Raw genomic sequence first — 26,895 nt, 5'->3', positions numbered from 1 at the left:
TAGTATGGTCAGTAGCCGGTGTGACTGCTGCAAGCATGCCGCCATTTTGGTCCTGATGGTAGTCCCATTACTGGGAGCAGAACAGCGTTGTTGCAATTTAAATGGTTTAAACACCCAGTGAACATGTATTCACTCATCTATGAACCAGAAGACCACAAAGTCAAAGGTTCAAACAGCACCACCAAGATTGTTACTTTTTACTAAATTTCCCAAAACTTTGGCTGCTTGAGCTTGTAGTGCAGGTTTTCAGTCTGCTGTCCTGGTTGTGTGTTTGTGTCAGGTCACAGTGCAGTGGACATTACTAAAGTGGCTCGAAGGCACCGCATGTCACCTTTCCCCCTTACCTCCATGGACAAGGCCTTCATCACGGTGCTGGAGATGACTGCTGTGCTGGGCACTGAGATAATCAACTACAGAGGTAAGGAGGAGTGTGTGTGCAAGCATCGGTTGCATAGCTAAATAATTCAAAGCCTGAACTAAACCATGGCCTACATTTTTTCTTCTTCTGCAGAAATTAACCAATCAAATGGTACTATCTAACACCAAAAAGTTTAGGGTGATTTAAAAATGTGTCTATCTGTGTAGATGGAATGGGCCGGGTCCTGGCTCAGGACGTTTATGCCAAAGACAACCTGCCTCCTTTCCCTGCCTCAGTGAAGGATGGCTATGCTGTGAGAGGTACAGAACACTGCTAACCTGACTATCTGTCTTCATCTGACAGGTTTGATGGGGAAATACATGGGGAAGTATATTTAGCTGAGGGCTTGTAATGTGTCAACTCCATCAGACACACAGAAATTGATAGTATAACAGAAAGCATGAAGGAAGTGTTAGATCCATGTATTATAAACAAGATTATTTAGATATTTGTACCATATATATTGTGTATATTGTATATGGTTGTAGTCTGCGGGCACACGTGCAGACATTTCATTCATGCATTAAGGCATTTAGAGGACGAAGCAGAAGACGCAGGTGAGGGTTATGCTGCTTGCAAGGGAGAGTGGGTGCAAGGATATACATGCAGGCGTTGAAGGCTTGGATGTCGCTCCACAGCAGGAGACACAGTACACAGTCCAGTAGAAGCAGCTACTGAGTTACCAGTTGAGTTACCAGGGCTTGGGCGTACAGGGAAACAGAGGGCTGGATTGATATCATCAGGTGCGGGAGCACAAGAGGTCAAGACGTTGGGGTGGTCGGGGGCAAAGCAAGTGGTCAGCATCACAGAGGCAGAAACAAGAACAGACAAGTGTAATCCAAAAGATGCTGTCAGTAGTTATATAGCAGTATCAATCAGGTCCCATAATGCAGTGCCAAAGATTGTCAGCATAATAATAATATTTGCCCATATAATATTTAAGTGGTCTTGCTGGATGTGGCCTTTGGGCCACGAGTTTGACACATGTGGCATAGATGTTTCATCAGCTCCATCAAATTTTACATAGTTGACAACATCTTTTAAAGGATCATCATAGTTAGTATTTGATTCTATCAAAAAATAAAAAGATTACCAGTGCTTGAGCAGCATCGGCTAATTTGAGGACATGAGGTAGGAGTGCTAAAGACTAGTGGGTAACATACTCAACTATTAACCAGAATACCATAAGTCCCAGGTTCAAATGCCACATAATAACAATGTGTCCCTGAGCAAGACAGTTAACCCTGAGTTGCTCCAGGGCTAATGTCCCTGTAACTACGAATTCCAAGTAGCTCTGGATAAAGGCCTCTGCTTAATACTGTAAATGTAAATCTATGTTAACAAATTGGAAATAACTCTAATTTCTATTTAAGAATGTGTTTGATAAAAGTACTTGATTCTTGTCCGCACAATCGTCATTACGTTTTACACAGGATGACTACACTTTCCACATTTACCTGGGCTTTGGACCGGCACCATGCACCCCCAGTGGCAGGGTTGATAGTAACATTTAAGTTATTTAAATTAATTTAAGGTCCCTTGACATGAAAATCTAACATTAATACTAGTTCCTCTAGCCTTTTTAACATTGGTGACTATGCTATTTATAACCACTAAAGAGGAGGATGCATTAGAAGTGATAAAACTGCATCAGTATTTTGTGTCAGGGCTGCAGAGAAAAAAAAAATCAGAATTACAAACATAAACTTGATGATGGACATCTCTTGTGAAGATTAAAAGCTGATGACATTCTACTAGATATCTACTGATCCTCTAGAGCTCATCCTGAATGGAAAACAAGCCATTAAAGGAAGTACTACACTGTACACTGTACTACACTGTGATAACTATGTTGAAGTAAATCCAATCAACATGATTATATTACATAATTTCAAGAAGACATCATTCTGGTCACCCTTTACACCTTTTTCTATTATGTTTGTGCATTTGTCCTTCATAGCTGCAGATGGTCCTGGAGATCGCTTCATAATTGGCGAATCACAGGCTGGAGAGCAGGTGAGGGGTTCTGAAGTGTCTTCATATGGACAAAGTGTTATTAAGGCCTGCTGACCTGGCTACCTACCAGCTACAAACCATGACAATATGATACATTATTTACAAATTTAAATAAAAAAACTCATCATTCATAAATAAAAGCAGAGGTTTTGGTTGATGGTTTGTTGATGGTTTATAAAGTGCCTGTATGTAAGTTGTGACATTTGTTCAAGTGTAAATAAAACTATTTGTATTCATGGTCATTTAAATGGGGGAAATAATTATTTGATTCAGATTTTTTACATTTGCCCACTAACAAAGAAATGATCAGTTGGTTTATTTGAGCAGTAAGAGACAGAACCATAATAAGTATATCAAAATAATGCATTTTTTCAAAAAAGTTTTGAATATTTTTGGCTCCAAGTTGTATTTTATACAGGTAACAAGCTGACGTATAGATGGAATCCTGCAGTGCCCACAAGGTCCCCCTGCTCAAGAAAGCACATGTGCAGGTTTGCCATTAAACATTTAAATGAGTGAAAGTGGCAATGGGTGGTTGTGGTTAGACGAGACCAAACTCAAGCTCTTTGGCATCTACTCAACTCGCTCTGTTAGGAGGGGGAGGAATGCTGCCTATGACTCCATTAACAATGTCCACACAAATCTGGAGGTGGAAACATTATGCTGTGGAGATGTTCTTCTGCCAAGGGGTCAGGGCAACTGCACTGCATCACAGGGGTGATGGATTGGGCCATGTAACCAAATCTTGGGTGAGAACCTCCTTCCCTCAGCCAGGTCATTGAAAATGGCTTGGAGCAGATCTGCAAAGAGGAGTGGGACCACATTTTTTTGTAATGGTTCTGTTTCTCACTGTTCGAATAAACCTACTATTGAAATTCTATACTGATCACTTCTTTGTTAATGGATGAACTTACATCAGCATGAGATCACATAATATTTCCCCAAATGTATGCATACAAACAACCAACATAATTGTGATTCATCATCCATCCTCTTCTTCCTTTGATTGCTCCCGTTAGGGTTTACCACAATTGGCCTGTCAAACGTTTTATGCCGGATGCCCTTCCTGACACATTTATTTTAGGCTTGGGACCGGCACCAAGAAACTGTCACATGCATCACATTCAAAGTCCATCATCAAAAATATGTAAATCAAAAACTTCGAAAAAATGTAAATCCAAAACAAATTGTACCTCAACAAAACACAATTCGAACACCACACACATAAATAAACTAACTGGCCATATGTCACATGTACTGATTACAACAGTAGCACGATTACCACTCTCTGATCAGAAATTACCGAAGCAGCAGCAAAGGAACAGCATAACTTTATAAGTTATTCACTTTGCCATTTTTATACATATAGCATGTTCAAGTGGTTCTGTTTACAGTCAGACATTAACCATATGCTACTCAGAAATGGTTCTGAGCAAAATTGTTCATCGGTTTCCGATGGTAGCATCACTGGGACCTCAGAGGACGTGGAGTCCCAAGGAAATAACGGTGGTTGGTAGCCCAGAATGCACTGGAATGGGGTGAGGTTAGTGGCAGAGTTTTTGAGGGTGTTCTGGGCATATTCAGCCGATTGCAGCTACCTGGACCAGTTATGTTGGTATGGAAGTAGACTTGGGGAACCTCCCCAAGTCTTGTGTAAAATGCTCTTTACACTTGCGATGAGAACTGGATATCCTTGAACCCTCGTTCTGACTGGATATCCTCAGGAAGACCATACACTCTGAAGATATGTTGGAAGAGGAGGTATGCCACCTGGAAGGCAGAAGGAAAAGCAGGCAAAGGGAGGCAGTGACACATTTTTGAAAACTTGGTGTACTATGCAAAGTATGGTTGTGTTTTCACTGGACTCAGGCAGATCAGCGATGAAGTATAAGGCAGCCTGAGACCATGGTCTTTCCGGAATGGCCAGTGGATGTAATTTACCAGTGGGTACATATCAAGGGCTTTGGGTGCAGGCACAGAATTAACAGAATTAACAAACCTGGGCAAGGTCCAATACTTCCTGGAGAGGAGCTGTGGCTCGGCTGACATACGTCTTGCCAGCAGGGCACCCCAGAGGTGCAGGCTCCTATCTGCTCCATCGCTTAATGTCCTCTTCTATACTCCACAGGATTGGAGCGACAGTGAGGGAAGAAGGGATGATGGTGGTTGTCGGCTGGGACTTCTCCTGCCATCATGGAGTTGTGAGAGTGCATCCTCCTTCTTGTTTTGGGAGCCCGGCCTGTATGTGAGAGTGAAGCAGAAGCGTGAAAAGAAGAGGGCCCACCTTCCTTGCCTGGCATTCAAATGATTTGCTGCGTGGATGTACTCCAGGTTATGATGGTCCTTATGACAAAAGGCTTCTGTGCACACTGCAATCAGTGTCTCCACTCTTCAAATACAAGTGTAATGGCAAGGAGCTCTCGGTCACCAATGTCAAAATTCTGCTCAATAGGGGACAATTTCCTGTAAAAGAAAGCACAGGCAGAGAACCATGGCGGCTTACTTTGACATTGGGACAAGATTGCGCATACCTCTTTTGAGAACGCATCCATCTCCACCACGAAGGGCGATGAAGGGTCTGGCATCTTGAGAATGGGAGCAAAAGTGAACCACTGTTCGGATTCAATAAAAGACGAACAGGTTTTCCCCTCAACAGGGCAGTCAGGGGGGAGGGGACAGTGCTGAAGTACGAACCACCTATAGAAGTTTGTAAAACCCAGGAACTGTTGGGAGTTCTCTGGTGGGGGTTGGTCGTGGCCACTCTTGCACAGCTTCTTCACAGGAAGGCTCCATTTGGGCCTCAGGCTGAGACCCACATCCCATGATCCAAACCGCAGGACAGAATGTATTGAAAATAAGAACATGTGCTTCTCATAGAGTAGAAAATCTACTGAAACTATCCAAATATCATACAAATAAATACATTTCCATCATTTATGCAATAACAAATCTCCCCAACATGTCCTGAAAAGCATCAATAATGAAACCTTGGAACTACGTGAGGGTATTGACTAACCCATATGGAGTTACGAGGTACTGAAGGTGGTTTTCCACTCATCTCCCTCCCAGATATGGACCAAGTTGTATGCACTCCTTAGATCCAATTTAGTTAAGAATTATGCATCTCTGAGTTACTCAATGATGGAGGTATCACATGGATGTCTGTTTTTCATAGTCCAAAAAAAATTGTCTGAGGTTGGATAAATGGAGCGACGCATATAGCTTTGCTGCAAAGATTCATTTATATAGGTTTCCATGGACTGGGTTTCTGTGAGAGACAGAGAATAAATGTATTCTCGAGGAGGTGTGGTTCCAGGAAATAAATCCCAGGGGTGATGAGAAGGGAGGCTAGTAGCTCTTAGTTTGCTGAAGACTATTGCAAGGTCCTGATGAACAAATGGGATGTCGGAGAGAGTGGGCTCTAATTGGCTTTCAGTTGTGGTAGAGCAAATTGGAATGTGTGTTTTAACCAGGGCAAGGCGAAATAAAGAATGGACCTCGGAGTGATCAGGATCAACATGAAGCTGTATTGGCTGGATGCTACAGGTTTGCCATATAGGGCTCGTATGGTGAGGGGTTTTTGCAGCCACACGCAGGTGAGGCAAAGCTGTTTCACCAAATTTCGCGAGATGAAATTCCCTGCAGCGCCAGAGTTCACTAAGACACTGATACAGGAATCAGAAAGGCAGTAGAGGCAGTAGACATACCACACACACTCACCTCTATGACTGAAACAGTTTTTGACCGCCCTCTTGTGGCGACAGGTGGGTGGGTCAGTTTCTTTGGACAGGTGAAAACTGTATGGTCGGGTCCTCCACAATACAAACACAAGCCCAGTTGAATTCGGCGGCCGTGTTCTGCAGGTAGAAGCTGACAGGAGCCCAATTCAATGAGCTCCCCTCTTGCCATGGTCGTGCCTTGAGTGGTCAAGATTATGATTCAGGTATGATTATGGTCAAGGTATGATTAATACACCTAAACTCTTTTTATCGTCCTGGCGCACAAGCTCCACCTTTAGAGCTTTCCCTGTGAGACACAAGATGACGGCATTGAACATAAACTATAAGTCTATCTGCAGTAAGAAACCTGGTTTACCAACATTAACTGCAGCAGATCTTGATATATCAGCATGTGCCATGGGAGTAGCTGGCAGGAGGGGAAGTTACATGGGTAGCTCAAGCTGGTTTGCCGGCTGATCCAGATTTACGGGTAATGAAACACTTGCTGGATCCATCTAAAGACAGATTCTTCTTTAACGGCGGGGTCAGAAGGCCCAAACGAAAGTTTCAAGTTTCATTAACTACAAGGTCCAAAAGGCACCATATAGAAACGTACATAACTTACAAAAAGGCAGACAGGAACTAAATAACGGGGATACACAAGACACGTAATTTCGGGTAAGATTTGCTAAAACCTATAAATGTATGATCTTTTTGGTCATAGTCGAGTGTCTTACCCACTAGGCTACTATCACATCCTTCATGATAACCTGATCCCTTTTTACTCTTGAACTCAGTCTGGGGCAAAGCTTCCAACAGGATAAAAGTTTCCAACAGTTCCAACAAGTACACAGCAAAGATACAAAGGGGTGGATTTTGGACAACTCTGTGAATGTCCTTGAGTGGCCCAGCAAGAGACTATCTCTGGAGAGTTTTGAAAATGTCTGTGCAATGCCGTTGCCATCCAACCCGATGGACCTTGAGAGGTTATGCAAAGAATTAGCCCTGAAAACAGGTGTGCCAAGCTTTTTTGCCTATTCACAATGTACATTCCATAGCATTGCTTGTGGGAAAAAGTTAAAAAGGCACAAAGCATGTGAACATTGTCCTTGCTTGTGTTGGCCAATCAATCACATCAGGTTTATGCCAGGCTAAAACAGCTCTGTTGTGAGTGAGAAGCAAATATTGGTTGTCTTCCTAGTACACAGACACGTGGCAGTACACATGTGGGTAAACTAAACATTGCTGCATTAACAGTGTTCATGTCTGATGTCATGGTCGTGACTCTGGGGGTTGCTTTGGTTTTGTGTGTTTAGTGGGTGTGCCTTCCTTATTGTTTCTGCCCTATCCCCACCCAGTCCTTTTAAATTTATCATGTCTTGCCATGTGTGTCCATGTACTTTGTTAAGAAAATCATTTGTCTCATAAGTCAAGCAAATGTGGCTATACGAGCTCTCAACAACATCAACACTACATAGGACAGAACTCTAATACACTCCAGCACTTTCAATCACTTCTGGACTCAATCCCCCCAGAATTTTCACTTTACTTTCACTTTACTTTACACATATGCACACCTTCACCCTACCTGTTACACATATTTTATATTTGCTTAATATTTGGTTATGTTTGTAATATTTTCATATTGGTTCCACTTGAATACTTGCAATACTGTGGTCTGTAGCAGTCGCAAAAGCATTTCACTGCATATCATACCATGTATGACTATGTACGTGACAAATAAAATAAAATTCAAATTTCTGCTATGCACACAATCCTGACAGATTAAGTGTTTATAATTAGTTTGTGTATTATGAATGCAATGTATGCTTTATGACCATGACTGATGTACAGATTTAATTACGCTGTGAGCTGTATGTGTACTATGTCAAAAAAACAACAGAAAAATTTTACATTTTAAATAAAATGTACTAGATTCATTGAACTAAGGGCCCATGTGTCTCCTCTGTACAGCCAACCCACACAGTGATGCCAGGACAGGTTATGCGTGTGACGACTGGTGCACCCATCCCCTGTGGGGCAGATGCAGTGGTTCAAGTGGAAGACACTGAGCTGTTACGTGAGTCCGAGGATGTGAGTCTGCTGCCTTGCACCCTCATTCTTAACAGTGAAGCATATGAGTGCAATATGAGTTGGTTGCTCCAAATAAAGAAATTTTTATTACACTGTTTAGAAATATTTGTCAGTACCCTGGTCTTTTATTAATTATGACAAATGAATGCAGAAAACCATTCAATTCAAAAGGTTTCACAGATTTGTCGTAATGTCATAATGTAATTCATTAGGAAATATTGTCATAAATGAATTACTAGATAACATATAGAGCAAGGGTGTCCAAACTTTCTTTCAATAAGGGCCGCATATAGAAAAATATATCAAATATGTATACAAGAATTGAGCTTTGTTTTTGCCAGTAGATCTTACACATTTCACCATTCAGACGTAGCCATGCAGTCACATGACCACACACAAATTGGGGTGGCACAGCAGTTCAAACAATTATCATGTTTCTACCATCATTTTACCCTCAATAATTCCATCATAATGTAAGATCATTTTATCTATTTATTTTACGGTTAAGTTATTTTATTAACACGACAGGGTACAGATCTCTGACATACTTGGATTGTTTATGGTCAGTTGTCTCACATACCTTTACAACTCGTTCGTGCACGCTGAAGCTTTGCTAGTGTGAAGTTGTCATGTGTTGCACCACACCACAGCACCCAGTGCAGTCAGTGAAATGTGTCCTCTGCATTTAACCCATCCCTTGAGGGAGCAGTGGGCAGCCGTGACAGGTCGCCCTCGGCGCAGTGTTTGGGGATGGTACCAGTGACACCTTGCGTCTGTGTCCTTACCCACTTGGCCAACCACTGCCCCATAAAGCACCCCACCTCTGCGACACACCCACACACTCTGGTTCTCACACGTCTTGCTATATTATTTTTCCACCATGTCTGGAATTTTCTGCACTATTCGCTATTTTACGTTTCTTTGGTTCTGCCATTTTTTCAATCTTTTTTGTTATGCTTGTTGAAGATGTTGCCTTGATCAGGCCAAAAGCTCCACCTTGTGTTGAAACAATACGGAACAAGAACATGAACGGGTGGTAGTAGCCTAGTGGGTAACACACTCGCCTATGAACCAGAAGACCCGGGTTCGAATCCCACTTACTACCATTGTGTCCCTGAGCAAGACACTTAACCCTGAGTTGCTCCAGGGAGACTGTCCCTGTAAATACTGATTGTAAGTCGCTCTGGATAAGGGCGTCTGATAAATGCTGTAAATGTAAATGTAAATGTAAAGAACAAGAAGGTGGAGAACAAATGTTATGTGCGAGCCAAATGTAATTATAATTTTAGAATTAGCTGCAGCTCTATGTAAAATGGATCATGGGTCATAGTTTGGATACTCCTGATATAGAGCATGTCTTGGCTTTTTTATTTTCAGTTTTGTGCAGTGGCACAGCATCAGTGTGGTTTGGGGATTTTGTGAAATGTAAATGATGGAGGTTATAACAGCTGGTTGTTTTTAGGGTACAGAAGAGCTAGAAGTGCGCATTCTGGTACAGGCACGTCCTGGACAAGACATCAGGTATGGTGTGTGTGTTTGTGTATATTTTAAATTATCAATTCATTTTAGATGTATTAAACATTGTAACGTAGGGTGTTGCTGGGGCAACAGGATAAGTAGTGGATCTGCCAGCTATTAATTTGAACCACAGAATTAAACAAATACCCATATTTAGTGGATACTACCAGCTGTAATAAGATACAATATTATCTATTAATGAATTGAGACTGAAGAGTTGTCAGACACAGTAGGGCAGTTTACAGGCACAGAATTAGAAGTAGATAAGCAGATGGAGAAGACAAAAGCTTAATACCAGAACATGAAACAGGCTATGAATAGGGGTCATATAGTTAAAGAAGCTCAGAGCAGATGTTGATTCTGAAGGGTAAAGCAGCAGGGTCGAAGAGAAAAAGAAAAATACCAGATTCATATCAATGTCAGATATGTCTGATTCAGAAGTGCTTTTCTCCCAGGGGCAGTCCTGTAGCATCTGCAGGCTGGAATTTTTTGTAACAAAGCATATCCACATAGTTTATGTAACTCTTGCTCCATAACTGCAGTGGCCTGATGCCCTGCCCTGGTTTTCAGGATGGGCTCCTGCAGACAAGGACTAGGTTGCTCCATAAACTAAATTATTACCAGCGATCCTCTGACATGGCTGCTGGGAAATGGAACATTGGTGGTGTATAAGATGATATAGAAATATTTTTGTGGAATTACTGACACCTACATTATAATTTGCATATCATATCATGCAAAAAATTTGAGAAGCAGGAAGATGCTCTCAGCAGAGACAAAATGCAGCTTTTTTTTTTACTATTGATTTGTGCTCTATATTAATGGATTATATGCTGACAGATGGGAAAATATGGTTTCTGCTACTTTCTTGTGGTGGAAGAAAGGTGGTTTCTGACTTGGTTTGTTTGTAATTGGAGCATAAATGTGTTTCATGTGTCAAAGAGAGCTTTATGTTCTCTCACATAGGCCTATAGGACATGACATCAAGCGTGGCGAGTGTGTCCTGGCCAAGGGAACTCACATGGGCCCCTCAGAGATCGGCCTGCTGGCTACTGTGGGTGTGACTGAGGTGGAAGTCCAAAAGTTTCCTGTTGTGGCGGTTATGTCAACAGGCAATGAGGTGAGTGTAACATACAGAAGCCATGCAAACTCAGTAGAATAAAACTCCCACATATTTACCCTGTGTGTCCAGTTGCTGAACCCAGAGGACGATCTACACCCTGGGAAGATTCGCGACAGCAACCGTTCCACGTTGCTGGCCACCATTCAGGAGCACGGTTACCCTACCATCAACCTTGGAATTGTGGGAGACAAGTACACACCTCAGTATTAACTTAAACTATTAACATTTCTATTCATTCTATTTTGATAGAATTAATTCGAATTAATATATTAATATAATTCATGTAAAATGGTACATTGTCACACATATATTAATTCATTATTAAATTACCCAGCCCTACTATCAATGTCATGAGAATGCATTCAGAGATTTAAATTAAATTATTAGAAATTTGGCTGTAAAGATTAACAGCAATCTTTATTTTAAACAACACTGAGGCTCTCACACTGCCACACTTTGCCTCGTGGCCTATTGACCTCGTGACCTCTTCGATCTAAAGCATTTTGTATCATTTAAAACACTGTATTGGACAAATATTTGCTGCTGATATGATCTGATTTCAGTTGTCTTACAACGGTGTTACCATTATGTGCTTTTCTCACAGTAGCATTGCTGGCTGCATGTTAATCCATCTGTTAATGTTGCGCTGTTCCACAGCCCTGACGACCTCCTGAATGCACTGAATGAGGGCATAAGCCGTGCTGATGTCATCATCACCTCAGGGGGAGTTTCCATGGGTGAGAAGGTACTGGAATGTTTCATTAGCTCACACAACCCCAAATTCATCCTGTAGGGAGGAGGGCTTGAGGGTCTTGCAGTTCTAGGGTGGGGGCAGGTTTCTGATCTCTCCGAGAGTCAATAATACATAATAGTACAGTCATGGCCAAAAGTTTTGAGAATTACACAAATAATGGCTTTCACAAAGTTTTCTGCTTCCGTTTTTATTATGGTAATTTACATATACTCCAGAATGAAGAGTGATTAATGAAAAATTGATGAAAATCCCTCTATGCCATTTCCACTGCATTTCAGCCCTGCCACCTGCTGAGATCATTTCAGCGATCCACTCATCACCACAAGTGAGAGTGTTGCAGATCATTCTGTCATGCTGATTGAGTTAGAACAGCAGACTGGATGCTGAAAGGAGGCTGATGCTTGAAATCATTGTTATTCCTCCGTATACCATGGTTATCGGAGGGAAAGACGTGCAGTCATCATTGCATTGCTCAAAAAGGGCTTCACAGGCAAGGATATTGCTGCTAAGATTGAAACTGAAAAGTGAAAGTGAAGTGTTTGTCAGTGTGAAGCACAGCAAGCATAGCACATGGTGCACACAACGAAATGTATCCTCTGCAAATGTACTTCCAAGGACTTCCAGAATTTCCTCTAAATTAAGAATTACCTAAACTCAACAAACATAAGTTATGGCTTCTTCTCTTATCCCCTGTGCAGTTTGTCGAACTCAGTCAGTAGTGAGGGTTCTACCTGTCGAAAGTGTAGAAGAAAATAAGATAACTTATTAATGTACATTTAATTAGCCCATGATGTGCATCAGCCTAGTCAGCCGGTAAGTGTTGGTAAGTACCCCAGTGCCAGTGTTACAGGAAATTCAGTTGCCCCATGTTCCCCCTGATTTAAAATCATGACAACACACACTACTGCAACGTTAGGCGGCTTCTCTTTATTGATCTTTATTTTAGCGTTTTGGTTTTTCACAGATACTATTCGAAACGATTGAAGTAGCCGGACAGGATATGAAGTCACTGGAGTAGATATGCAGTAGTCTAGTTGTAAAAGTATATTATTAGTGAAAAAATTGAGATATTTTGAATACTCTCATCCACTGTTTTCTCAGACTATTTAGTGTAAATTTGAAGACTTGCTGAGAACAGCATTCCTGTCTATACTAGACTCAGTTGGAGTAATAGGACCTACTCATGAAGGTGGTGACACACTCGATCTTGGTTTAAATATAGAAGACAGTCACTCTTCCACAATCTGAAATAATCTCATATCATTTCCTTATTGCTTTTACATTTACATTTACAGCATTTATCAGCTTTTAAAATATGTCTTAGATACAGTAAACTTGTTATAGAGGTAAATGGACTATTACATCAAGTACAGCGCAGAGGTTTATTAATATCCTACCAGATTTATCAACGCTGATCAACTCACTGTCAGACCCCGCTGAACTCGACCAAGTGACCAAATTAACACTGCGTACTATGTTAGTTAATGTTGCTCCCCTCAAAAGGAAGACAGTACAAGATACAAAATGTAATACCTTGGTATAATGATCAGACGCACTTGCTTAAGACCACCCAGAAATTAGAACGTAAATGCCGTTGAAGCAATTTGAACGTATTCCAAATAGCGTAGAAGGAGAGCCTCCTCAACTATAATACGGCTCTTAGTGCAGTTTGATCAACATATCTCTCTTCTTTAATAGACATGAACAAAAATAATCCCAGATTCCTGTTTGACACTATAGCCAAACTAACCAGGAATAAGACAGAAACGGAAACTACCACTCAATATCAGCATAGTAGTGACGATTTTATGAATTTCTTTAATAGTAAAATTGTTACAAATAGAGATAAGTTTAAAACAAAATGCTACATCAATATTACTACGGAAAATAATCTTCAATAGCAGACCACCGATTAGAACGCTACAACCTTATTAAAGAGCATGAATTAATTAAACTAATCTCGTCATCAAATCAATGTACTTTGGATCCACTTGGATCCACTACAAGTAGAACCCGATATTATAAATTCTATCCTTAAAATTGTTAACTCGTCGCTAAGCACCGGCCACGTACCAAGTTCGTTCAAGGTAGCAGTCATTAGACCCCTGACTAAAAAGCCGGATCTTGATCGCAGTCAGCTTTCAAATTATAAACCGATATCCAACCTTCCGTTTATATCAAAAATCTTATAAAAAGTCGTAGCCCAGCAGCTGAGCGCATACCTAGACTGTAACAATATCCACGAAGTATATCAATCAGGATTTAGACCTCATCATAGCACTGAGACAGCGCTGGTTAAAGTGAGCTAGAAAGGCTATCCAGAGTTATGACCTGCTTTTGGCCTCTAATCAGGGCTGCATCTCACTGATTGTCCTGCGAGTGCAGCGTTTGACACTATAGATCAAGCTTTTCTCCTTGCCAGGTTAGAGAATGTTGTTGGGATTAAGCCCTTGTATGGTTCAGATCATATCTGACGGATCGGTATCAGATGGTCAGATGGTTAAAGTGGTTAATGACCTGCTTTTAGCCTCTGATCAGGGCCGCTTCTTTTTCATTCTGTCTCACCTTGATCTGTATCTTCCTACACTCTATCATATCTCCCAACCTCTGACTCATTCTTCTTCTTACCACTAGAGACAACCACAAACTCTTTCCTCACCTCTCTTTCCCTTTCTATGGATCACCTCTGTCCTCTATCTTCTAAACCCAAAAGGACGTCTCTATTGCGCAGCAATCGAAGATTTCTACGAACAGCAGAGAGAAATCACAGCTTGACTCAGACCTACTGTATTATCTGTTAAAGTTTTCTATGAAATCATTCAGGCAATGCAACCACCTGTCCACTAGATACAATCCCATCCGCAATGCTCCAAATTGAAATTTTATTTGTCACAGTCATGCAGTAAAATGCCTAAAAAAACTCCAAACCATCTCTCCTGACCTCATCCCTTTCATTTCTTATATCATAAACAACTCAATCACATCCGGCCATGTACCATCTGCCTTTAAAACAGCCACCCACCGCTGATCCTACAGATATCAACAATTATTAAAGTTTCTCTGGTCTCATTTTTTTCTAAAATCCTTGAGCGCTGAGTCTACAATCAGCTATCACTTCATCTGTCACAGAACAACCTCCTGGATCCTAACCAGTCTGGCTTCAGAACAGCTCTACTGAGATGGCCCTTCTGGCTGTTACTGAGCATCTACATGTGGCCAGATCATCAAAACTGTAATTGGTTTTAATTCTCCTTGACCTCTCTGCAGCATTTGACAGAGTAAACCACAACCTCTTGTCTATCCTGAAGAGACTTGGAATTCGGAGCTCAGCTTGGCAGTGGATTGCTTTCTACCTTGATTAACAATCTTACCAAGTTACTTGGAAAGGATCCACCTCTGCCTCATGTAGACTCTCCACTGGCGTCCCTCAAGGCTCAGTACTCGGTCCTCTCCTTTTCTCCGTCTACACGAGATCTCTACATCTAACTGATATCTCATCTTGGATGGCAGCCCATCATCTCAAACTCAATCCCACCAAAACTAGTAACTAATATTCCAGCAGATTCTTCACCACATCAGGATCTTGCTATTTACCTGGACAACTCACAGCTCTCTCCTTCAACAGCCACCTTGGAGTAACAATAGACAACCAACTCTCCTTCTCTACTCACATCAGCAATCTGTCCTGCTCATGTCCTGCTTCTCTACAATACCAGACGATTCCGTGTCCTTATCTGTCAACCCAGGCCACCCAGATACTGGTTCAGTCCTTAGTAATCTCACGACAGGACTACTGCAACTCCCTTCTAGCTGGTCTACCTCTAAGTACCATCTGACCTCTACAACTCATACAAAATGCAGCAGCACGACTGATCTTCAACCTTCCCAAATTCTCCCTCTGCTACAACAACAACAAAAATATTTATTTCTTATATAGCCCAAAATAACATGTCTCAATGGGCTTTGACAGTTGACACCCCCCACACTTGACCCTTCTTCACACAAGGAAAAACTCCACACAAAAAACTCTAGAAGAGAGACAAAAAGAAAGGAAAAAACGTTGGGAAGGAATGATACAGAGAGAGACCCCCTTCCAGGGTAGAGTGAGCCAGCAAGTGGTGTCAGTGCAGGGTTTGTGATGATTTGTCCAATAAGAGAAAAAGTCCTACAGTTGTAGAAGTGGAGAAGCTGTCCCTGAAGCTGTTACGGTGGTGGTGGCTGTGGTGACCCTTTAGTTAGTTTCATGCTAAGTCGTCATTTAACAGTTGTCAGGAACCAGGATTTATCTGCCAGAAGTTAAAGGCCAGAGAACACAGATGTGTTTTCAGTTTAGATTTAAACTCTGAGACTGTGTCGGACACTGACCGGCAAGCTCTTCCACAACTGCAGAGCTCTATATGAGAACTGTACCTTTGGTACCAGTAATGAACCAACGCAGGGGGCGTGGCGGGTCATAAATAACTAAGAGTTCATTCAGGTACTGCAGGGCAAGACCATTTAGAGCTTTATAGGTCAAAAGTAGGATTTTGTCATCAATCCTAAATTTGATGGTCTACAACTAATACAAAATGCAGCAGCACAACTGATCTTCAATCTCCCCAAAACACCACCCCTCTGCTACGTTCCCTCCACTGGCTCCCAGTAGCTGCACGCATCAGGTTCTAAATACTGATGCTGGCCTACAAAGTCAAACATGGAGTAGCACCATCCTACCTCACTGCCCTTATTACACCTTGCCCTGCACCTCGTATTCTCTGAGCATCCAGTACTGCTCGCCTGGTCCCTCCATCTCTGAAGGTAAAAGGAAGACGCTCATCTAGACTCTTCTCCATCTTGGCCCCTCTTGGCCCAAGCATGTTGTAAGTCGCTGTGGATAAGGGCGTCTGCCAAATGCCTTAAATGTAAATGTAAATGTTGTCCTGCTTGATCTGAGTGCAGCGTTTGACACTATCGATCACGCTATTCTCCTTGCCAGGTTAGAGAATGTTGTTGGGATTAAGGGAATAGCCCACAGATGGTTCAGATCATATTTGACTGATCGGTATCAGTTTGTGGACATCAATGAGGATTCATCTTCACATAGTAAAGTAGAGTTTGGTGTTCCACAAGGTTCTGTCCTAGGTCCGTTGCTATTTTCCTTATTATCCTTCATTTCTACGCTGGCGACACACTGTTCTATCTATTAGCAATGCCAGATGACAGGCAGCAGCTGAACAGAATAGAGAATTGTCTGAAGGACATTAAACAGTGGATGCTCACCAACATCTGTTAAACCCTGTTAAGACAGAAGCTCTTGTACTTTGGCCTCAAGCAGCCAGACATAAGCTGGCTGGCTACACCATAACCCTGGATAGCCTTTCTATCTCACCAAGTACAGAAGTAAAGGATCTAGGTGTCATCATTGATGCAGGTCTCTCATTTGATTCGCATGTAGATAATATGACTAGGATAGCATTCTTTCACCTTAGAAATATTGCGAAAATAAGAAATATAATTTCAATGCATGATACAGAAAAGTTGGTCCATGTATTTATTACATCAAGGTTAGATCACTGCAATGCATTACTGTCTGGAAGCTCTAGTAGGTGCATGAGTAAACTCCAGCTAGTTCAGAATGCTGCAGCCAGAGTTCTAACTAGAACTAGGAAATTTAACCACATCACCCCAGTCTTACAATCACTGCACTGGTTACCCATCAAATTTAGGATTGACTACAAAATCCTACTTTAGTCCTATAAAGCTCTAAATGGTCTTACTTCACAGTACCTGAAAACTCTTAGTTTTTTACGACCCACCACGCCCCCTGCAATCAACGGGTGTGGGTTCAGTACTGGTACTCAAAGTACAGAAGTTCACAGCTGGGTCAAAGGACAGAAGTTCACAGCTGGGTCAAAGGACAGAAGTTCACAGCTGGGTCAAAGGACATTGAGCTATTTTGAAGAAACTAGAATATAAAACATGTTTTCAGTTATTAGACTTTTTGTGTTAAGTACATAACTCCACATGTGTTCATTCATAGTTTTGATGCCTTCAGTGAGAATCTACCAACGTAAATGGTTCAGTTTTTCACCATATAACCAGAATGATGACTACAATAAACCATAAGATATGTTTGCATACTTTGCATTCAAACATGTTTGTTCAGAGTGAGCATCGGTCTCTGTCAAGGGGTCTTGACACCACTCCTTCATGGTTTTCATGGACAGGATATCAAAGATGCAGATGAGTATGGGAAGGAGTCTGGTTTAGGGACACTGCTATTTGCAGATGAATTTGTCCTCATTGTTCCAACTGACCATGAACTTTGATGCACAGCCGAGTATAAAGAGGTTCAGAAAGTCAAAATTGGAGACCATTGTTCTCTCCATGAAAAGGATGGATTGCTCTTTGAGGGTCAGAAATGAGAGTCTGTCTCAAGTAGGGCTGCACCTATTGTCTAATTTTGTAGGGCGTGAGCTTATCGACTTGCTCTGGAGTGATGCTGGCTCTCTTCTTTGAAGTAATTTTTTTAGCTGCTGAGAAGAGATTCACACATATTTGCTTAATACTACTAAAACAGAAAGAAGAGAAAGTTGTTTCAATTATAACAAATTAAGATGATTTTGATGTATCATTATTGTATCACCATGTATCACCAATTATAAATTACTGAATAATGCCAATTAAGTATTTTTATTGATTCACTAATGTTAACATGATAACATTATAATATTCCAGAATATTCCAAAACTATTCCAAATATGGCCCAATTCCTCTCGTTCTTTCTTCTTACTGTCTTTAACATTTGTATCACCAACAGGAAGTTTGCTTCCTAGTGAACATTTTTTCTCGAAAAAAAAATCTGTAAATCTTGAAAATAAAAAAAATGTGTTAAATGTTTTCAAATAACATGCATATTTGTGACAAATTTGTATATTTTCATTAGATACATGCTACTCAATCTCCATGTGCTGTTAAGTGTGAATAGTGATTATTTTTATCATGTGTAGCTAGGTATTCATTACACCTAATGTCAAGTCTGTGCATACTTCTTTTGGTTGTTAGACAGGTTATCATAATGGAACCCCTTTCCACATGGAACCAATGTGGAACGTCATGTTTATATTTCTTAAGGTTAGCTTTACCTTTGTGTGGTGTTTGGGTCTGTGGGACCCATTCCAACATTTATTAATAATTGTAAGCCTAATATTCTTTGACTCTGGCTCATTTTCTGTGAAGAGCATATAACATAACATATTTTCAGTGACTTCACACTGTACACCACCCCCTTGACTGGACCTGCACCAATATGAACATCACACAAGGGTCAAAGGGCCAAGTATCATGTTCCATTCACAATAAGGAATTATTAAGACATGTTAGAGGAAACAATTGAAGTCCTAATGTGACAGGTTTCAACAATATTTGACCTTGTTTTACAGGACTATTTGAAACAGGTGCTGGACATAGACCTTCATGCCCAGATTCACTTTGGTCGTGTCTTCATGAAACCAGGGTAATAGTGTATTTTGTTATTAGTTATTAATGTATAAATGCATTATGTATGCATGCAAAATTCAAGTCATGCACTCCTTTTGTCTGTAGTTTGCCCACAACATTTGCCACATTGGACACAGATGGTGCTCGCAAGCTCATCTTTGCTTTGCCAGGTATGATTCTTAATTTTTTCCAAACACCCTGGTTTTTAATGATAGAAGCTTCTTCACAGAGAGCTTTGAAGCTATCTGAAATGGTCTATTCAGTGACCTGTACTATACTGCCAAAGGTATTGGGACACTCCTACAAATCATTGAATTCAGGTGTTCTGATCACTTCCCTGGCCACAGATGTATAAAAGCACGTTTGTTAAAGAATTAGTGAAGTTACCATGCTACAAAATATTCCATAGCAGTTGGGATCAACAGAAACTCAGCCATGAAGTGGTGGGCCACATGGAATCATGGAGTGACGTCAGCGCAAACTGATGTGCACAACTTACTAAATTGCATTATCTACAGATGAGCAAAATTAGTTTGGCCTTCAGATTATCTCAAGAACAGTGTGGAGTGGGACTTCATATTTTGGATAACCAAAAGATCCTAAAAATGAAATCCAGGACTACAAGTCAAACATTTGCAGCTTGCAGAAAAAGGTTGTGGCTGAAGAAGGGTTACAAAGTGTACGTGGGTGACAGGGAGGGTGTTATAGAGTTGTAAAGCTGTCACAATTCACCACTTAAGACATGCATTTTCTAAAGCATGTATTTATACAATAAACATCATAAAAGGGCGCATTCAAGCTACCAGAATAAAAAAATGCACAATCCAGTAAAAACTAATTTAGCCGTGTACTGTAGGCTGATTGCACTACTACTTCTTTGGCAGTATCAAAAAAGGAATTTCAAATGTAGATTTTTAGCATAGGTCCTAAAATGGTAACTACCATAACCTCCTGAGTCCTGGAAAAAAAATGTTTTGGTATTTAGATTTTTTTAGACAAGTTAAGTGCTGTGAACAAAAGAAACATGTTGCAACACTTTTTTCCAAAAAAAAATGTATTTAGTTTTTACCATATGTCCTCTCCAGTGGACAGCGGGTCTTTTTAAATCACAGTTTATCATAGATTCATATAATGGTGTCATATGGACAATTCATATAATTAAAACATTAAAAACTGCTAAATTCAGGAATCTTATTTAAACATGGAAAAAGCTTGTTTCTGACAACCATCTCAGATGCACCTCTTCCTTTTTTTCAAATGTGTTATCATTTGACATCTTTGACTTGCACTGTTTTGGGATTCTGTTTTTCGTGATGGTCCCTGTTCCCTGGAGACCACTAGCTTTCAGTGCATCTAGCAGTTTGACAGAAGTGAAAAATCTGTCAAAGTATAAGTGTGTTCCTCGTGGAAGAGTCCGATTCCCAGGTGATGGTCAGAGAACGTGTTCTTGCCCTTATAAACCTCAAAGTCCAGCACCAGACCACTTGGACTGGCAAGCACAAAGGCTTGCACAATCCTTTCAACCTTACTCATCCCCTGGCTTTCTGTTTTGTGAACAATGGTCATAATGAGAGTTAGTAAGTCCTGCTGTCCTCTCCAGAGGACACTGAATACAAGTTGTGTTTTCGAAGGGTTAAATTCACTTCACATGTTTTAAATCTTATTAAAGTTAAGACTATCATAATAAAGAAACAATTAGATTTTTGACAGCACAGACATATTTTCTATGAAATAATTAGCACTTAACTCTCCTAGTGCCGTAAAATGTGGCAATTTTGAAAAGGCAATACATGTGCTCAGTAAGTCCCTCCCCCTTTCTAGTGACATCATTAGAAAGCCCAGGATCTCTCCTAGGCAGTACAGTAGGACTGAATTAGGTTAGTCAAATGCCATTTAAAATAAAATGACCAAAATCATGCCCTCTACAGAGGACAAAAATTATGTGTCAGGACTCAGGAAGATAAAGTGTTTGTTTGCAGATCACAAAATATAATATTTTATTAAGTGGGGTGACCAGATATGAGTGTGAGTGGAATTTGGTATCCTCTGCTGATTGCTATGTGAACATGCTCACCTTTTTACACTTCAGCTTGAACTCATTTATGAACTGTGAAAGCTAGGCAGGCTTAACATTATTTTATTTTTTATTGTCACTGCAGTTAAGTTAAGGATTTAAAGACAAACTAGCTGTGCTACCTATAGATGTGTACAGCGATTACTTTTATTTTTCTAACTGTCTGAAAAGCTGCAATAAATAGCTTCTGACCTTTATGTAATGTGTTTGTGTGGTTTACAGTACAGGCCAGTACAAGTCTGGACACACCTTCTCATTCAGCGCGTTCTCTTTATCTTCATGACCATTTACGTTGGTAGATTCTCACTGAAGGCATCAAAACTATGAATGAACACATGTGGAGTTCTGTACTTAACAAAAAATGGAGACCTGACCTCCACAGTCACCGGACCTGAACCCAATCCAGATGGTTTGGGGTGAGCTGGACCAACAAGTGCTAAACACCTCAAGACTGTCGAGAGAATGGCAAGAGTGTGCAAAGCAGTAATCAGAGCAAAGAAACTAGAATATAAAACATGTTTCTGTTAAGTACAGAACTCCACATGTGTTCATTCATAGTTTTGATGCCTTCAGTGAGAATCTACCAACGTAAATGGTCATGAAAACACATTGAATTAGAACTTGTTTTCAAACTTTTGACCTGTACTGTATATATGTCAATACAGTTGTGAAATCGATTTACGTAAAATAATTGTGAAACTGGGATTATTTTTCTGACTATAATCATACCTCCAACATTTCTAATCGTTGCAACCCTATTCCTGACACAGCAGAGATCCTACAACTCATCACTTCATCCAACCAAACCACCTGTTCACTGGATCAATCCCTTCCACAATGCTTCAGTCTAATTCTCATGACCTCCTCCAGTTCATCACATCCATTCATAACATTTGTTATATCCCAGGGTCTAGGGACACACACCAATGGGACGTCACAGGGGTTTCAATACCTTTGGCAAAATACTGTATTTTCTTAACCAACATGGTTGTCACATTGTGTTGTCAAACATTGTTCAGCATAATTCCATCACTTCTCTACAATGTAAGTTGTAAGAGTTATCCTTTATCTGATCAAATCTTTGTGTCTTTGTATATTAGTGATCTGTTTGTAACAAAATCATTTTTCTCTTTCTTTGAAAGGTAACCCTGTATCTGCTGTCGTCACATGTAACCTCTTTGTCATTCCTGCCTTGAGGAAAATGCAGGGGATTTTGGATCCACGACCCACCATCATTAAAGCTAGGGTATGCACCACTCTGGTCACTACCTCCAACACGCTTATAGGTAGTGAACACATCATTTTTGCTGCATTTTGTTTCTGAATTGTTTCTACATTTGTTACTATATAGTATGGATGTGCTGGTTTTGAGAAAATAGCAACGTGAGATGTTCCTCTGCAGCTATCGTGTGATGTGAAGCTGGATCCACGCCCTGAGTACCACCGCTGCATTCTGACATGGCATCATCAGGAGCCACTGCCATGGGCACAGAGCACAGGTAACAGTGATTTGAATATCCTTAGATGAATCAACCCCATCAAATAATAAAGATGCATAGCTGCTTCAGGATATAAAACAATATTGATGTAAAAAAAATGCTATAACAATAGCTAGATGCTAAACCTATGGGCTAGATCTATAACTGTCTAACTCTCTGCAGGGAACCAAGTGAGCAGCAGGCTCATGAGCATGCGCAGTGCCAACGGGCTCCTGATGCTACCTCCCAAAACTGAGCAATATGTGGAGCTGCACAAGGGCGAGGTTGTGGACGTCATGGTGATTGGGCGGCTATGATGTTGTCAGTGGCTGTAGATGCACCATGACGATAGCAATGGCCACATGGTCTGGTGTGGGAATTTCATGGTGGTTCACAGTGCATGTCCACATATCTTTGACTATTCTGTAATATGCAACAGCACAGCTAGTTTTTATTAATTTGGTAAATGCTGAAGTATACTCAAGATTTTGATCAAAAAATAGGTTACGAACTTGTATATATAATTTCAAGGAAATATAAAAATTCTAATAATAAAATAGTCTGTAATATATTATTAGGATTAGTATTAGCATTCATATGATTATTATTATTATTGTTGTTCTTATTATTATAATAACGAAACTTTGTTCTTATCATTGCTTTGTGTGTTCAATGCTAGACCTTATTGATAGCTGTAGCATTTTAATAGAAAGCTGTAGGTGCCTGCCAGAAAAATATATGAGTTCCTCATCTTTACTACTTAAAAAGAAAAAATCTACATTTTCTTCATTGGAGAAATATCAAGAATAAGAATTTAACTCCAGCAGCTGAAATCAAGCTGAGGTCACTGCTGCTGAGATGACTCTATTTTTCCCTACCATTTGTATGCATCATTATGGCCTCACTTAGAGCTTTGCTTGTTGTTTACCGTGTGAGTCTTGTTTATGTGTGCTGTGCCAAATGACCAGGCGGGGTCTGGACACGGTGGTGGCTGCAAAAGCCACCCAGACACCCAGGGTAACCCTGCTCCCTTACCCCCAGAAGCAGCTGCCATCTTTTATTTGAAGGTAACATGGGTGAGGGTGTTATAGAATTCAAGAACAAAACTGCTTCTTTAAGTACTGGCAGCATTTTTAAACATCTACGGTGTACAGTAAAAAGAGGAGCAAAAATAAATGTACAGACATGTGACCAACACTCTTATAGTTACCAAGCAATGAGGAGATATTGAACAACTCTGTACTATAACATTTTCTGTAAAACTGATGAAAGAGACTATGATAATAAAATCCTTGGTCATTATTTAAAAAAGCCCTTCTTGTTTGTCTTATATAATTTCAGCAGAAGATCACAATGGTTCCAGTGCTGTCAGACAAAGAATCAAAGTGGGGACATGGGGGTCACTAAAGCGGTTCAATTGGTGCCTGGTGTGGTAAATGTTGATTTCTTAAAACTGTGTATTTCAGTGGCGTTATGATCCTGGCCAGTTTTAATGGGACACACTTGATTCCGATTACCACGATTCATAATTCAATAATGTCACTTTATTGTGCTTTGGCATCTAGTGGGTGGAATAAGTATTGAAGTGTTTTATTTTTTTCTCACAACAGCACATTATGTGATTTTTGTCTTCAATTTGAGGCAAATACTAAAAACTAAATATCTTACTCATTTGTGTACAGTGTCTTCTAACCCTGTTTCATACAAACTCATACTCACACTCATACGACACTAAGACAACTTTGACGTGAAATTTGGAGAAATATGGTGGTGACCATAAAATCTATACACCTCACACCTTACACCATACACCTTACAGCAATCAATTAAACATTTAAGCATTTTTAGATCAGTTAATAACCATTACAATTTCAGCAAATGGTAGTCTGAAGTGCCTCCAATGTGTCTGCAGGTGCATAGAAGTGTAAATCAGACAAAAACAACCATACTCACCACTCAACCCCAAAACATCCATTTTGTTCCTCTAAATAAACCACTTTCACCACAACTCTGTCCACTGGGTTATTAGTGCTTTGCTCAGCTGTCTGGTCAGTTTGGGCATAAGCCTGGGACAGACAGTCTTGATATACTCACTGTTAACCACCTAGTTTCCACATATTTATGCCACCAGGGTTTCAAGTGATGCTCTGGTGTCCCCAGCATGTTTATGATATTCTGGTTGAACCTTTCTGTGGTGCTAATACCCTGGGGTTGGTAGGAGGTTAATTAAATGTTTTCTTATTTTTTATATCAGTCTTATACTGGTTTTATATCGGTGCAGAATTACAGCCACTTTGATCCATTCCCACAATGAGATTTCTCCAGGACATTTACATTTACATTTACAGTATTTATCAGACGCCCTTATCCAGAGCGACTTACAATCAGTAGTTACAGGGACAGTCTCCCTGGAGCAACTCAGGGTTAAGTGTCTTGCTCAGGGACACAATGGTAGTAAGTGGGATTCGAACCCAGGTCTTCTGGTTCATAGGCGAGTGTGTTACCCACTAGGCTACTACCACCCTACTAGGCTACCAGGACGCGCCGTTTCATTGCCTATAGCTGCTGAGATCATTTCAGTGCTCTTCTCGTTTACACAAGTGAGAGTGAAAGTGAGACATTGTCACATGTGATACACAGCAGCACAGCACACAGTGCACACAGTGCATTTAACCATCACCCTGAGTGAGCAGTGGGCAGCCATGACAGGCCCCCGGGGAGCAGTGTGAGGGGACGGTGCTTTGCTCAGTGGCACCTTGGCGGATCGGGATTCGAACTGGCAACCTTCTGATTACGGGGCCGCTTCCTTAACCGCTAGGCCACCACTGCCCCTTTAATGCAAATGAGGAGGAGAGAGGGACACGGAGGAGAGTGGCCTATAGAAATGAGTGGGCATTGGTGCAGACAGGAAGTCATGGTTCTTCAGAGTCTTGCATGACAGAACCACAGTGCTTCGCACTTTTGTAAGCCATGACGGTAGGGGAGGGGCGGAAAATTTTATGGGCAGAAAAAGCATGAGAAACAATTTCTAGCCACTGCAGGACCATAGACAGGCTGGCATATTCATTTTAAATAACCTCACAAAGTGTATAGCAAACCAAACAGGAAATATTTCATGATATGTGATGAATATTGAATGAAAGCCAATATAAATAAAATGAAACTTGTAATATATATACAATGAAGGCTGATGTATATAATATTAAACCTGTCGTTCAATACAGTCATCCCTCAGAAGCTTGTAATGAAGTTGGACATGCTGGGAATAAGCTCTCCACTCTGCAGCTGGGACTTGGACTTCCTAACAGACCTCACTCTGTGTCTATAGGAAAGGTCCTCAGAGGTCCCCTCAGGGAGGTATGCTCAGCCCACTGTTTACAGCTGACACACGACTGTGCTGCAGAGTACAGTTCGAACCATGAACCATAAAAACATCTGGTGGATTGGTGCCAGAGCAACAACCTGACTCTCAATGTCACCAAGACCAAAGAGATGGTTGTCAACTTCAGGAAGAAAACAACTGTCTCCACCCCACTGCACATCAATGGATCTGCTGTTGTGATCGTCAGCAGCATGAAGTTCCTCGGTGTGCACATGACAGATGACCTCTCCTGGAGCCTCAACATCACCTCAACCACCAAGAAAGCCCAACAACATCTGCACTTCCTCAGGAAGCTGAAGAAGGCCAACCTCCCTCCTCCCGTCCTCACATTGTTCTACCGGGGGACCAATGAGAGTGTTACATCACTGTCTGGTACCCGGCAGCAGATAGTGAAGTCATCTGGGTTCCACTTCCACCCATCTCCCAGCTCTACGAGAAACACCTCATCAGCTCAGAACATAATGAAGGACTCTCGCCACCCCTCACAAGCCCTGTTCTCCCTCCTACCGTCTGGCAGCCGGTTCCGCAGCATCAGAACTGTAAATGCAAGAGCTTCTTACCACAAGCAGTCACAGCTCTCAATGCACCACCATCACCAGAACACTGTTAAACTCAACACACAACAATACATGATGATCTTTGCACATCTCAACTCATTTTGCACGTCTCTGCACATTTTGCACGTTTGTCTTGTCTTGTGTGTCCTGTTGAAATATCCAACATATCCACTTACAAGCGGATGATTGTCCTTGTTCAACCTGTTCATTGTACAGAAACGTTCTACTTTTCTCCTGTAGAAAAACCTGTACAGTATTTAAGCTTTAGTTTTTGTTAGTATAG

The 26,895-nt window shown here is 41.0% G+C and overlaps 1 protein-coding gene across 11 annotated transcripts in view; it reads left to right on the top strand.

Annotated features, from left to right (window-relative positions):
• LOC114791861 (gephyrin) overlaps positions 1–23,991 on the top strand; it is a 109,890-nt gene extending 85,899 nt beyond the window's left edge. For 4 of the 11 annotated variants that reach the window (XM_028982361.1, XM_028982359.1, XM_028982364.1 and 1 more), the window contains 13 exons: positions 281–418; positions 586–678; positions 2,379–2,434; positions 8,128–8,247; positions 9,710–9,768; positions 10,732–10,885; positions 10,958–11,079; positions 11,546–11,633; positions 19,064–19,137; positions 19,227–19,291; positions 22,338–22,441; positions 22,598–22,694; positions 22,857–22,990. In XM_028982361.1, coding sequence (XP_028838194.1) covers positions 281–418; positions 586–678; positions 2,379–2,434; positions 8,128–8,247; positions 9,710–9,768; positions 10,732–10,885; positions 10,958–11,079; positions 11,546–11,633; positions 19,064–19,137; positions 19,227–19,291; positions 22,338–22,441; positions 22,598–22,694; positions 22,857–22,990 — 1,304 coding nt within the window. The other 7 variants (XM_028982358.1, XM_028982360.1, XM_028982362.1 and 4 more) reach the window with 5 other exon arrangements.
• The last annotated feature ends 2,904 nt before the right edge of the window (positions 23,992–26,895 follow it).

The sequence above is a fragment of the Denticeps clupeoides genome, chromosome 6, assembly GCF_900700375.1.
Source record: "Denticeps clupeoides chromosome 6, fDenClu1.1, whole genome shotgun sequence".
In the NCBI taxonomy this organism is placed as follows: domain Eukaryota; kingdom Metazoa; phylum Chordata; class Actinopteri; order Clupeiformes; family Denticipitidae; genus Denticeps; species Denticeps clupeoides.
The sequence above is the reverse complement of the archived record's forward strand: the minus strand, read 5'-3'. Positions and strand labels throughout refer to the sequence as shown.